This window comes from Coccidioides immitis, assembly GCF_000149335.2.
Source record: "Coccidioides immitis RS genomic scaffold supercont3.1, whole genome shotgun sequence".
Classification (NCBI taxonomy): Eukaryota; Fungi; Ascomycota; class Eurotiomycetes; order Onygenales; family Onygenaceae; genus Coccidioides; species Coccidioides immitis.
Window position 1 is genome coordinate 7,602,302 of NW_004504310.1, and position 14,115 is coordinate 7,616,416.

A 14,115-nucleotide genomic window follows, 5' to 3' on the forward strand; every position below is an offset into this window, starting at 1 on the left:
ATACCCCCGTACGGAGTGACTCGAAGTTACACCTAATCTGATGCCACTTGCAGTGGCCTTTGGCAGTAATATTTTATGTGGCCTTCACTTGTTCCTGATTCACTGCTTTCATAATCTTTAGAGCAGCTCATCTCAAATATTCATCACCTATACATGTGACATGCGAGAAAAATTATGGGAACTTAAAAGACCTTGCAACATACCTTACAGTCATACTCCGTACAGAGGTGTAGAATCAGTGCTTCTTTCTTCGCCATGAGAGTCAAGAAAATATTTCAAATTGAGCAATGTGTCACAGCTAGCCCAAGCTTTCAACTATAAGACAACTGCCCCAAATTTTTCCAGTAGTCAATGCTACGCTCTCGGTGATGCCCTCCAAGCCGACCAACAGGTTCATCGCTTTCGTCGATTGTAGCCATGACAAAACTCACCAACAGCTGTTCAAGTGGGTATAGTAAATTACATATATGTAATGCTTCGTCGCCGCAGCTTTAGCATCGCAAGAAGGAACGGTGAAGCAAATGCCCCGTCTGTATAGCTGATTCTGTCGGGTAGGAGGATGAAGGGCATCGTAATGGTTGTGTTGGTTAGAAGGCAGAGGAGTGTGTAGGTGTCACGAATATCTAGGATTAGAATAATGACGGACATGAAAGAGTCGGGAATCTCAACAGCATCCATTGGCTAACTAACGAGGAACATAACTAGATCACTTGGGTAAAAGATAACTGAGATATTGTGATCTCGGGTGGCCAGCGATAACAGGGCGTGGGACAGAACAACTTGTATCCGAGGAAGGTTAAGGCCTCTGCGAAATCCCTACTAGAGGACTTTGTTGGTTCCTTCAACTGCAGAGCGTGGATGTTAATTGCCTGCCCAGACATGAAGGATAACTACCACAGGAACTATAGATATTGTCTTCCGCCGAGGGCTGCTGGCCAACCTCTACTTCTGCCACTTCCCATTATTCCAAGTAAGGCGGCTGATCGGCCCAGGAAAGTCGGGAGGTACGGGTTTACTGCTTCCCGTTGACCAGTCATTCTTGTCAAGCGTCATTCCTATAAAGATCCAATACTGTTAGCCAGAGCCATAGGCGGAAGACACCCAAATTCAAGACTAGGTTTGGTGCGGGAATACTTGCCGAGGAGGAAAATTGCAAAGGTGTCTGTTGGAATCACATTAGCGCGCTGAGTCTCTTCCAGCTTTAAGTTTCATCAGCCAGATGGCAGTCCAACTTACCAGCATTTCTAGACGCCGCGACTGGGTCCTTCTGGGCAAGCTGAGTGACAAGATTCCACCCATAGCATAGTTCTCCGTTGAGATCGTGATCCTCTAATATTCTCAGATTAGATAAATGCTAAGCGTACTCTTACGTGCCGTACATACCCGTAGGGTCACAATCGTATATTGAGCCTGAGTGTGAGAATTCATGGGTCAATATAGTTGCAAGATTGTAATCATCAATATCATCGATTTTTCTGGAATCGGGTTCAAACTCCTTTTTTCGTAAAGTCTCGTACGGCACAGAATTGTATTCGTTCCAATTCGAAGACTTCAAAACTTGATCACATAGAACTGTAAGGTCTACGAGCTCTGGTTCCATGTCATACTTTGTTGAGGACCAGGCCTGTGTCTCCCCACTCTTACATGGGAACAACTGGTCCTTAGACTCAACAAAGTTTAACCTTTGACCGCCCCATTCTGGGGGCCGCATGTCCATGACTTCAGTATCCATATCAACTAGGATAGCAGTATAGTTAACAAGACAAGGCCAATCTGATCTGCAAATGTAGTTAAGTAAGTGATGATAATTCAACTTACGGCCTTCTTCCTGCTTCAGGAAAGCTTCCCGACATACAATGTTGACCTTATACTGAGGGTTCTGGAGAGTTTCCCGAAACGTAACAATTCTTTCTAGTCAGTGTTAGTAGCCAAAGAGTCAGACTATCTAAACTGGAATGACTGACTGTAAATATCCTCCACCCTTTGAATCCCTCCGCATGGATCCACCTCTCCAAACATAGTTTCAAAAAACATCAAGCTTGAGATATCAGAGCCTTTAACCGAATCGTCTGGGCCTGGATTCTTCCTAAGCACTTCTAGTAACTTCTTTGTGCGATCCTCTGCAACAGAAGCCTATGTTATTACAACTGTTAGTAAGAATAGTTGGCTTGCTTAGATCGATACGATAACTCACAGCTAATTTCATACTCTTGACTGCCTTGAATACAAGACCTTCTTCTAATAGGCTGCAGTCGCTGACTTTGAGATGAAAACTTCCATTGCCCGAGACAAGTTGCGTTGACAACGCAACCACTAGAAGCTTCATGAAGGAGCCTGAAAGACCAGGCACTGGGAACTTCATCTTGCTGAATGTAATCAGGATGCTAATTCCATCTCATCCTAGCACATTCATTTAAAGGGCTTGCTTCGTATATTATAGCATTTGCTGTAAACCAAAATCCCGCAATAGTGCGTCTTTTCTTTCAGACCTTCGCAGTGGAAATGCCGCAAAGTATGTACTATTTCTCATCATACTATCACTCTCTCGCTTCTCTCTTTCCTTTTTCTCTTCTCCTTTTTCTTACTATCACTACCACTGCCACTGCCGCCCCTCCCCCAAGCCGGCTCTTCCGTTGAACTGCGCTGGAAGTTTCATTCTTAACCCAGGATGTAGGTAAGCTGAGGTTATGAAATTCGTAGCCCGAGGGTGAGGCATACCTAACATACATATGTCGGTATGTAGATAGGTAGGCTAGATGGTTCACCACATGCAGCAGGGTTCAGGAAGCCAACAGTTACAAGCAAACTTTCTAATCTCCAGGCTGCAGATGAAACAATTACCGCCGCAGGTATCTCATACTTTGACCAACAATAGATTCTCCACGAATCTATTAAAGAAACACATCCAACCAGACTTGCCAGGGAGCCCGGCACACAAGCGAGTCACAGTCCCCAGTAGCAGCAAGGAGAGAGGAGATACATAGAGGGAGAAATGAGAGGAAAACAAAGAGACAAAAATAAGAGGAAACCTATAAGAGAAGCACAAAGAGATGGAAATAAGGAGAAAACAATGAGAAGCACAAAAGCAGCGGGAAGCACGGTTCCTTATATCCCATAGCCAAGCGCGAGACGCTTTATCTGAATAGGGACGCTATACTGAAAAAGGAAATTTGGTTTACCCGGATTTTCCGGGGTGTCCTGTAGTACAAACGCCTGTCCAAAACTGCCTGTTTCGGTAAAGCGCGGCTATCTAGTGAGGCGACCGGTGCCCACTTCGCTGAGAGATATAAACCTTCTTGGTCCCGCTGTTTCAACGCCAAGGCCCACCTTCTCTATTTTCCCCTCCATCAACGTCCTAAACCTTTCGTATACTGATCCTGCCTCTATCGCATGCGCTGTTCGTATCACCCATCCCTGGTATCCACCTTCTGCTATGATTAAAGCATCATCCACAGTTCAGCGCAGAGTGGATATTATTACATTCCTTTTGGAGAAAGGGTCCATGCTGGATTACAAGAGACATTTGGAGATTCGGCTTTATCATTAGTCGTATTTAGGATTAGGAAAATGGGAGCCTTGACATACTATGATTTAGAATCCGCAGAAAATTGTCGAGAAACAGCCTTATGACCCGGGTGGCGGACAGCATCAACGAAGGGCAATGGAGCACCGCTATATAAAGGTTCCCTTGACTCTCCTCTCAGCTCTCAAATCCCGCAATACTAGACCACAGATGGTGCGAGAGCTCTTGCGCCGAGCTGCGACTTGCGACTCGGTTTTTAGCGTATTGCAGAGCAAGTCGATAAGTAGGTTCGTATTCTGCTCCTAGGGCTGAGATTTATCTTTGGGTGAACAATTCGATATGCGTCTTCGACTTTCTGCCCAGTCTTCATCAAGCGTTAGGCGAGACGCACCTGAACTGGAGCGTTGTAATTAGTCCTCGGAACCACGTCCAGATACAACATTTCGTTCAAAACGCAACTGCAAACCTTGAATGTATTTGATATCTAAGGATGCAAGCTACGGAGAAGGTCATGGGCCTCCATGTTTGGCCATTTCCAATAGTGAATAGTCCCCATCACCCCATGTATAGGGAAAGATAAAGGTACCATATCATTTCGTAAATTTAGAAGCGAAATTGAGGGTTAATCTTAGTCCCCGAGAGCCTGGCAACCTGATGGACGAGCGTTCTGAAATGGTATATACAGTGCGGCCTAATGACCATATGTCCCCCTTGATCCCTCAGTCCGATGCAAGTATGCCGCTCGATCCTTGGCAGATCTCAATTTCAGGGGCTCATATATATGGTATTGAGTATGGTGGAGGCTTTGGATCATCTTGACGAAAGGCCGCAGATATTCAATAAGAAAAACCAAGTTAGATTGTTGAAATGCAACCGAACAAGACACTTAAGTAGGTCATCCTGACCGTTTCCAAAGTCCATGACCTTCACGCTCAGATCATTGCTCTTTAATGTACGGAGTTCCTTAAGAATGAGCTCAGCTAAGGATATGGGAGGAACCACGTAAGCCGGTAGCGAGTCTGCCGGGTCTTCTGGGTGTAAAGGGGAGGACGATTGTTGATTCCGGGTCCGTATTCAGCGCGACAAGGCTCCCGGGACGGAAAATATTCTTCCCGTCCATAACTTGAAGGTTCTCTCATTGGCATCCTGGACGATGACTATAATAATAGTTGGTTGCAGGGTACCGCCGCACCAGGGGTTTGTCGGCGATAATGTGGCCAGCCTATGAGGTCGAAGCGAACGAGTCTCGCGAGCGCTGCATCCCGAAGGAAAACTATGTCGAAGGGTAAAGCGCACCATGATTCGCCCCTAAAACGACTGTTGCCAAGAACAGAACGCCAATGCTTCGAAACCAAGATCGCCAGCCCCCATGGCTCGTCCATCCATCGATTGGAGGTGCTCGAATATTGAGATTTCTTGGAAGTGTACGGAGGTGTGTCTCAGAAGTCTTTACGCACGCTAGTAATTAGGCTAGTACCAGAAATACATTGAACCCCACCAAATTAGTATGGATCAGCCTGTACCTTTGATCAGGGATTCATTTCTCCTCTTGTACATCTTCCCAAGTGTTCATATCTCCAAGATGTAAAGCTGCTAGAGTCTCTGCAGCTTCTAATCTACTAGCTAAGCAATCCCTTCCTAGATCCTGCCGTTTTGAGATCTTTCCCTTTAAACGCTGACCTTTATACTCTCGAGGACCCTTATAACCACCCTCTCTATACTCATTCCCTCCCTCAAGCCGTATAATCTCTTGAATGTGATGTGGAATTCACTCAATCCACTGTTGAATCTTCTCTTGCAAAAGCTCATTCCAGGCTTGCAGCCAAACCTCCCTTGCAGTCTTGGTTTCGCGTGGAGCTCCACAAGAAGTCATACACCTTTTCATCCACATCCAAGCAGGCTCAATTGCATTTAAATCCAGTGAATTCCCTGGCCAAAGCAGCTGCTTTATTCCATGTAAACTATATAACTTTCTCTGCGCAAAATGAATATGTGCTGGTGCTCCATCTTCTTGCACTAGAGTCCTTGGTTGATCTTTAAGGCACTCCTTTGCAAAGGGAATAAGCTTGGGATATACCAGATTCAAAGGCAAGAATCTCAGTGGATTTCTCTCAGCCAGCTCTATCCTTGCGAATCAAATCCAATATCTCAGATTCTTTACTGGAATCTATCTCTTTAGGGCGTCCTGATCGCTTTGCATCTTCAACAAATGAAATATCAATTCACTGGTTCTCTTGAGGCTTATAGCCGCGGTCTTTGGCTCATTTTTCAATCACCTGGAGGGTTCTAGCAGGAATTCCTAGAGCAGTAGAGACTTCATTAACTGATATTCCCCAAGAGACTAAAGCTAGAGCTTGGATGCAAATAGCAATTGGATGAAACCAATTATTTTTAGGCATTGGAAATTATTTGAGACGAGATTCAAGCTGGCGATTGTTTTGAAATCAGAAGGTACTCGTAGGTCCGTAGTTATTTGGTTGGGGGGTATTGTACTTTTGATACAGCTATAATTACTAGCGTGCGTAAAGACTTCTGAGACGCACCTCCGTAGTGGCCTCCTGGATAAAAGGTGTGGCTCTTTCATTCAGCCTCGAAATCGATTCCAAAACCTGCTATATCTCCACTGATGTTTTTCTCTCCAATCCGCGTGTGGGATTAGGTGAACGCCGCGGCTTGACCCTGGAAACAAGGCCCTTGTTATGTCCGTCCAAGGCCAATCTGATCCAGATAATGGCAGCCCTCATGCTGACAGGTCGTGCTTGTCCAGCCCCAGGGTTCCACAGAGAACGTTTCCAATATTTACCCAGGGATGTCGTCAAGAGCCCGTGGAATCCACTTATATCAAAATGGGTTGCTTTCAGTGGCATCTTCCTTTCCCAAGTTTGCTTCACTTTCTTCTCTCTTTCTTCGTGTATGGATTGTAGGGTGCACTGGTTGCATTCCTTTTCGTTGCTTAGTCGTTCTCTTAGTGCTGATTGTTGACAATCAGCGTGCAATTCTCTCCTATTTTTCCTTCTCTCCTAGAGGATGTTCGTTATTTTCTTCTCATTCAAGCCAGTGACTGGTATCTCAAACCTAGGACCCTTTTAATTTTATTCTCTCAATTGATATCTTTTATGCAAAACCGCCCCTCATGCCTTTGATAGCGCCATGAACTTGAGTCCAAATATGCATTTTCTGTCATTGATGCTGGGGCTTCTCCTCCTCTCTTTGCAAGTTCACACTAGTCCAACACCCCTAAAGAAAACAATCCGTTCTGTCAGAATTGAACGAATTCGTCAGCCGAACTACGTGCCAGACGGCCCTGGCGCTCTCAAAAAAGCATATGCCAAGTTTGGGATTATCCCATCGGGTATCAGTTTCGATTCCTTTGAAGATTTCACTCCATTCTCTTCCGACAACGACCGGAATACAGTCTCAAAAGCAATGCAAGCGAACGAAACCGGAATTGTGACAAACACTCCTACAAACAATGACGCGGAATACCTCTCCCCCGTTACCATTGGTGGCCAGAAATTCGTCATGAACCTCGATACCGGCTCTTCAGATACGTAAGTGTGGATGCCCCGGAAAAAGATAGTCTCTTCTAATGGATACCCATAGTTGGGTCTTCAATACTCAGCTTTCAGAAGACGCAAAGAGAGGCCATTCAATTTTTGACCCAGCCAAGTCAAAAACCTTTTCTGACCTGGAGGACGCTACCTTCAATATCACATACGGTGACGCATCCTTCGCTTTTGGGCGAGTTGGAATTGACACAGTTGATATCGGCGGCGCGACAGTCCAAAAGCAAGCCGTTGGCTTGCCGACAGACGTTTCAGGTTCATTCATACTGGACCAGGCATCCGATGGCTTGATAGGATTGGGTTTCGACGAACTTAACACCGTGGAACCGCAACAGCAGAAGTCTTTTTTCACCAACCTTGCTGCCAACTTGGATGAGCCTGTTCTGGCTGCACAGCTAAAGAAAGGTGCCCCAGGTTCTTATGAATTCGGAGCCATTGATGAAACAAAGTTTAACGGGGACTTGGTGACAATCCCCGTAAACAATTCTAGGGGATTTTGGGAAGTCAAGTCGACAATGTTCAAAGTTGGCAAGGACGAGCAACTCCGCAGAATCACCAAGGGTGTTGGTAGCGCGATTGCTGATACCGGCACAACGTTAATGTTAGTCAACGAGGACATAGTGAATGCCTACTACGACCAGGTTGACAACGCCAGATCGGTATATGCAGCTGGCGGGTTCATCTTCCCGTGCAATGCGACTCTTCCAGACCTTTATGTTTCCTTGGGAGATACCCATCTCGCGAGAATACCCGGCGATTTGATGAACTTCTCCAAGGTGGGCCTCAGTACTGAGACTGGGGAGGAATGTAAGATATCCCTAGCAGATTTGGTTAAAAGCATTTGATCCTGGCTTGATTAGCTGACGGTTTAACTCTCTAGTATGTTTTGGCGGTGTCCAATCTAACAGCGGTAGTGGGCTTCAAGTTTTTGGAGATGTATTGTTCAAGGCAATTTTTGTTGTCTTCGACCTACGAGGGCCATCGTTGCATGTTGCTGGCCATGCCTGAGTCTGCCTTATGGCTGCAATAGTCTTTCAATCTTGAGCTGTTGATAGTGGGCTTTGCGAGGAAGAACTATTTGCTGGGTTTCCCCTGTGATATCCTATTCAAGCTTCCGAGACAGATAAATAATCCGTATTTCCTTTTTTTAAGAAAAAATATAAGTACACGCTGCGTAGAAGCAAAGTCACGGCCAAAACATTTCAACGGATGACCAACATCCTCGAGCTTCGAGGGCTGGCTGACTCATACTGCCAAGACTTCCGCCGTAGAGGCCAATCCTGCCCAATGTTTTTTCTCTCTCTAAAAAGTTTTGATGTTCAAAGGTAAATGCTGATGAGAGTTTGAAAAGTCGGCTTTTTTTTTAAATTGCAGACTTTATCTTGAGTTGGGTGCTCAGTTTCCCCTGAGCCAATAGTCACATCCTTCAAGCTGAAGCCTACCAATCCCATCTCTTCCGTCCTGCGGACTGCATCAGCCCCGCAACGACTTATATCGCGGGGTCGTTTATCATCACGATCACTCCAGCCAGTGACTCATTCGACGTCGTCCTTTACTGCTCGTGCGCGATCTACACCACTCTTTAACCAAGCTGCAAAAATGGCTACCGCGTCAGCGCCAGCGACTTCTCTACTTTCACTCCTCTACCGTTCTTACCCACGAGTCGTTCCATCAAATTCTACCGAGCCCGATCTCGAATCCATTTCCCCAAAAATATTCCCAACGGCCGATTACACAGATGCTGAGAAGGCAGAAATCAACCAATGGTTGTCTCGGTCGTCAGAGTTGGCACAAGCTTTGAAGAAGGGTGAGATAGAGAGCGTTTCAACGCTCCTCATCACCGTGAATACACATCTCGCCTCCCGTACTACTGTCCTTGGCGCAAAACCATCTGTAGCAGACGTTGCTTTATATGCCCTCTTGGGTCCGGTTGTGGAGAAATGGTCCCCAGAGGAGAGGACCGGGGAGGATGGATATCATCATATTGTGCGGCATGTTGACCTCGTGCAGAATGCACCCCTTTTCAGTTTGCAAATACCAGAGGAAGAAAAGATTAAAATCGATGTGAATGATGTGAGAGCTGCACCAAGGGTCGTTGTGGCGAAGGATGAAAATAATAAGAAAAAGAGAGAGAAGAAAGGCGGACGGGTTGGAGAGAAGGATTTGGTCGTTGGTCGGGGAAAGAATGCGGATAAAAATGAAGCAAATATACCCGTGGTAGATGTGGCGAAGGATAAAGCTGTCGCCGGGGCTATAGCCGCCGGTGCGCCCAAGAAGGAGAAGAAAGAGAAGAAGCCCAAGCAACCAAAGGCACCTGCTCCAGCAGCACCCCTTTCACCTTCGCTCATTGATCTTCGTGTCGGACATATCCTTCGTGCTATCAATCATCCAAACGCAGATTCCCTTTACGTCTCCACGATCGCTTGCGGTGATGCACCAGGCACTGAGCATACAACGCAAGACGAGGCTACCGGACTCACAGTCCGGACTGTGTGCTCTGGATTAAACGGGCTAGTACCATTGGAAGAAATGCAAGGGCGGAAGGTTGTTACTGTCTGCAACCTCAAACCCGTTACCATGCGTGGTATTAAATCTGCTGCTATGGTCCTCGCGGCATCGCCAAAGAACGATGAGTCACATGCTGGACCAGTTGAATTGGTCTCTCCTCCTGAGGGCGCCGAAGCCGGAGAGCGCGTTTTCTTTGAAGGTTGGAACAATGGTGACCCAGAGAAAGTATTGAACCCGAAGAAGAAGATTTGGGAGACATTCCAGCCGGGTTTCACTACGACAGATTCGCTGGAAGTGGCTTTTGATAGCAGTGCAGTGCCACAGCTAAACAGTGGAGGCGAAACTAGCACAGCACCGTCAACTCCTTCAGTTGGGAAGCTGGTAACGAAATCAGGCGGTGTGTGCACTGTGAAAAGCTTGAAAGGAGCAGCAGTTAGATAATCTTCAATTAGGGATTGTTGAAAAAGTAATACAATAAGAGAACAGGAAAATGGCTATGTTTGGTTAAATGCGACACTAACGACAGCTGAATAGAATAGAGTCTTCCATAGGTATTCACCCTTCTTTTTCCATGACCCTGCATCATGAGTAGCCAGCACCGAGGTAGAGATACAAGGTTCTTGAAAAATTCCATCTTCAAGTCGTAATAAAGGATCACTGGATTGACAGAGTTCATTCTATTACGAAGGACAAGCAACCGGGATAAATTTAAGAGCAAAATCCTGGGTGGATGCAATGATGACCTTCATCCTTGTCCAGTACTCCGTACATGTACGCTATGCATCTTCAATATGCGTTTGAATTCTATCACTAGCTTGTGATTTCCGTATACTCTGTATTCCGCTGCCCTTTCCTGGAAACTTTTCATTGTACTCCGTACAGCATCAGCATTGAGCCATTTCAGTTAACCGATAGTTGGCAGAGCGCATTTTACTCAACATCGGAAAACCCACGTGGACTGATCTACTGGACGGAATGCTTTGCCTGCCTGTCCAACTTTTGCCAACGGGGCCTAGAGTGGCGATTAAACCGGGAAGAGGTCATGCGAAGGATGAATTGAGAGGGGAGCGGCCTGCTGAGGCCAGGGTCATTGCATCAGCACCTAGTCGAGCGGCAGAGTGGAAGCGGAGTCGCTTTTCCCTCCCGGTGGATGTCCTGTACGACATCGATGTTTTTCCCTGTGAGGGGAAAAACGATATTGTTGAGGATCAGACGGGAGGAAATCGCCGTGGGATCGAGGCAGCCGATGCCACCGCAATCTCGAAGAGGCTAAGGCGACGACGATCCTGGTGGGCACGCGGAGCTTTTGTTGCCTGTCGAGCTCTGCTGAGACTCAAAAACCTTGATCCCGACGAAGGCCATTGTTCGGGCTGACAGCTGGAGGCTTTGGGTTAGGTCCCAAGCCCACGCAGGGCAGACGGTTGTACGATGATGGGATGTCGGACAGTATATATTTTGGGGGCACCTCATCCTTCACGGACGGAAGATGGCCGTCCATCGTTTCAGGTGGTGATAGTGTGCTGTTTCACGGTGATCGGCTGGCAGATCTTCTCTTCGATTACGAAGTGTTCGCCTCGGGATCCGCCGAGCCTTGCCGCAAGCAGCATGGCGGCGTCCTGCACCCGGCCCACCGAAACTTTTGTGCGGGCGTCGGAAAATCAATGATCCCCTTGGCTGGGAGTTGAAACCGAGAGACAGACTTGAGACACGCCAAAAGTATGCTCGCTTGTCCTCTTTTCCTCCTGTGCCAGTTGAGGGATACATCTTCAAATTTCTCCATCCGACGTCCATCCGCCTTTCTTTTCCGTCTACCCGCGCTCGTTTCCTCTCCACTAGGGCCAGGAAACCTGTATCCGGCCTTGAAGGCCTTTGCTTCCCTTAACTGCAAGGATCACCACTGTACACCTGTTCATTGGGGGACGGGTCAGGGGTTTATTTACCTCTGGACTCTCCGTCTCCAACAGCAGGGAGAGGCAGCTCTCTATCGGGCTCCCGACACACATGTTGGCTGCGTTGGAGATATGAACAGGCACTACGCCTTTACCAATGGCTATACCGCTTACCCTCACGGGGAAAGCGGTACTTTTTCTATATCTCCTCACAGGTATGTGGCACTAACGACGCACGCCGTTCCCCGAACTTCTCTGCTTCCGTTTATGCAAATTCTGCGAGCAGCGACGGGCTGATACCTTCGCTCTCTGGGTAGATTCCAACCAAGGTCACAACCAGCCCTTCGGCGAAGAAGACAATTAATACAACGTTTGTTCATCATCGGCGGGCTCTCGATATGTATTTTGACTTTGTTCTTTCCCTCCTGGCGAGCTACGATTTTCGGCACATTAACTCTTGGCCTCCTTTCCGCGAATGATGATTTCCAACTCGAAACTGTGCGATACTACGATCTCACCAACGCCCAGGGCACGGCGCGAGGATGGGAGCGGGAAGAGCGAATTCTTCTCTGCACACCGCTCCGTGATGCCGCTACACACTTACCGATGTTCTTCTCACACCTTCGCAACTTCACCTACCCTCATCATCTTATAGATCTTGCTTTTCTCGTCTCAGACTCCAAAGATGAGACCTCGTCCCTCCTCACTCAAATGCTCAAGGATCTTCAAGATGATCCTGACCCCAAGATGCCCTATGGAGAAGTTTCAGTTATAGAGAAAGATTTTGGACAGAAGGTGAATCAGGACGTGGAGAGTAGACATGGTTTTGCCGCACAGGCCTCGAGAAGAAAATTGATGGCCCAAGCAAGAAACTGGTTGTTGAGCGCTACGTTGCGACCGAACCACAGCTGGGTATATTGGCGAGATGCTGACGTTGAAACTGCCCCCTTTACTATCTTGGAAGATCTCATGAGGCATAACAAGGATGTCATAGTTCCAAGTAAGTACACTTTATGCAAATACAGTTCGCCTGTTTTCGTCTAAGCTGACAATTGTTCGCAGATGTCTGGCGCCCTCTTCCTGACTGGCTTGGTGGGGAACAGCCGTACGACTTGAACTCATGGCAAGAATCCGAAACCGCTCTCGCTTTAGCGGACACCCTCGACGAAGATGCCGTGATTGTAGAGGGCTATGCGGAATACGCGACGTGGCGGCCACATTTGGCCTATTTGCGGGATCCATATGGCGATCCAGATATGGAAATGGAAATTGATGGCGTTGGGGGAGTCAGTATTCTAGCGAAAGCTAGAGTTTTCCGCTCCGGAGTGCATTTTCCTGCCTTCAGCTTTGAGAAACACGCGGAAACCGAGGCTTTTGGGAAGGTAAGATTTCACCCATTCTTAGTCGTTTATCTTCTTTCATTTCTGTCTGACTCTATCCACAGATGGCAAAGCGAATGAAGTTTTCTGTTGTTGGGTTGCCCCATTATACAATCTGGCATCTTTACGAGCCAAGTCTTGATGACATACGACATATGGAGGAAATGGAGAAAGAACGCTTGCAACGAGAGGCCGAGGAAAAGGAAAAGGCCGAACGGACAAAGCGAATCAAGGAGGAATTTAAAGACACAAAGGCTCAATGGGAAAAGGACGGAGCAGCCATTCAAGATATGATGCAGAAGGATCAAAAACAACAGCAACAGCAGAAACAAGGAGAAGCCACACAGAAACAAGGAAGCAAAGCTGAATCCTCTCCTGACTCCAAAACCCCATCAGACAAGTCAAATTAATGAAGATTAAGCGGTTTTAATACTAGATTAGTGAGTCCGATAAACCCTCGTATGGTTTTCTGGGTACTGACTTCCTTCGTCGGTCTTCAAGTCTCGATACTCCTCTTCGATCTTCCTAATTTAACACATATTTAGACTCTTAAGTGGCGATGCGACGGGAAAGGCTTTCTTGACTGTAATACTTGGTTTATGACAGTTTTCTTCGCTGGCCTAGCAATCTGTTTTAGCTGGAGTTCGATCTAGAAGTGATATCATTTTTCGCTGACGAAAGGGAAAAGCTCAAAGCAAGAAGAGAAGCTATTTGGTTTTCGCCGTACGATTACTTTCTATTCATCGTCTTTGAGCTGGCTTTCATTCATCTATGCTTTGACAACTTTCTCACGGCCATCTTGACATTTTTTTTTTATCCTTCCAAATTCACTCGAAACGGGCAGTTCTTTGTTTTATTTTATATTTTTCTCTACTTTTTCCCACCTCACTCATCTCCCAGATACTTCTGGTTTGAGAAAGAATACGTGTTCCAATGCTCTTTCACATTTTCTGGACATGTGTCTTGCTGTTTAACTCAACTGCTGTTTGCATATCATACCATACCTTGGTTGTTTTAAGTTCATCTGCCTTTCTTCTCTTTGTGGTCCTTCGAACTGCTACACTTTGGTTTACCCAGTTACCCTCTTCCCAGAGAACCCCTTTAAGCGATGGCAGGCTGGGCACTGTTTCATTGCTAGTACTTTTGTGGTTCTGTATGCAGTTATTTTGAAGCAATACCTGATATAGGCCCAATTCCCTGCTCCTTCAGGAACATTTTATGTGTTACAAGGTTTTGGGGATTCCAGGGAG

At 46.7% G+C, this 14,115-nt stretch overlaps 4 protein-coding genes across 4 annotated transcripts; 3 read left to right on the forward strand and 1 right to left on the reverse strand.

Moving 5' to 3' along the window:
* Positions 1-655: 655 nt before the first annotated feature.
* Positions 656-2,362, reverse strand: CIMG_00313 (uncharacterized protein; the record flags this gene model as incomplete). The annotated part of the gene is made up of 7 exons (XM_001246541.2): positions 656-1,055; positions 1,139-1,162; positions 1,237-1,329; positions 1,384-1,737; positions 1,819-1,911; positions 1,965-2,133; positions 2,195-2,362. 7 exons carry the CDS (start codon positions 2,360-2,362, stop codon positions 943-945), a joined length of 1,014 nt encoding a protein of 337 aa, XP_001246542.2. The 3' UTR covers positions 656-942.
* Positions 2,363-6,673: 4,311 nt separating this feature from the next.
* Positions 6,674-8,097, forward strand: CIMG_00311 (aspartic protease PEP3; the record flags this gene model as incomplete). Its single annotated transcript, XM_001246539.1, has 3 exons — positions 6,674-7,074; positions 7,127-7,896; positions 7,970-8,097. 3 exons carry the CDS (start codon positions 6,674-6,676, stop codon positions 8,095-8,097), a joined length of 1,299 nt encoding a protein of 432 aa, XP_001246540.1.
* Positions 8,098-8,413: 316 nt separating this feature from the next.
* Positions 8,414-11,101, forward strand: CIMG_10524 (cofactor for methionyl). Its single transcript, XM_001246538.2, has one exon. It carries the CDS (start codon positions 8,689-8,691, stop codon positions 10,036-10,038), a length of 1,350 nt encoding a protein of 449 aa, XP_001246539.2. The 5' UTR covers positions 8,414-8,688; the 3' UTR covers positions 10,039-11,101.
* A 253-nt stretch (positions 11,102-11,354) lies between these two features.
* CIMG_00309 (aminonitrophenyl propanediol resistance protein) lies at positions 11,355-13,659 on the forward strand. Its single transcript, XM_001246537.2, has 5 exons — positions 11,355-11,701; positions 11,804-12,486; positions 12,549-12,868; positions 12,931-13,305; positions 13,367-13,659. The coding sequence occupies exons 1-4, from the start codon at positions 11,619-11,621 to the stop codon at positions 13,273-13,275; spliced, it is 1,431 nt and encodes a 476-aa protein (XP_001246538.2). The 5' UTR covers positions 11,355-11,618; the 3' UTR covers positions 13,276-13,305; positions 13,367-13,659.
* Positions 13,660-14,115: the final 456 nt, after the last annotated feature.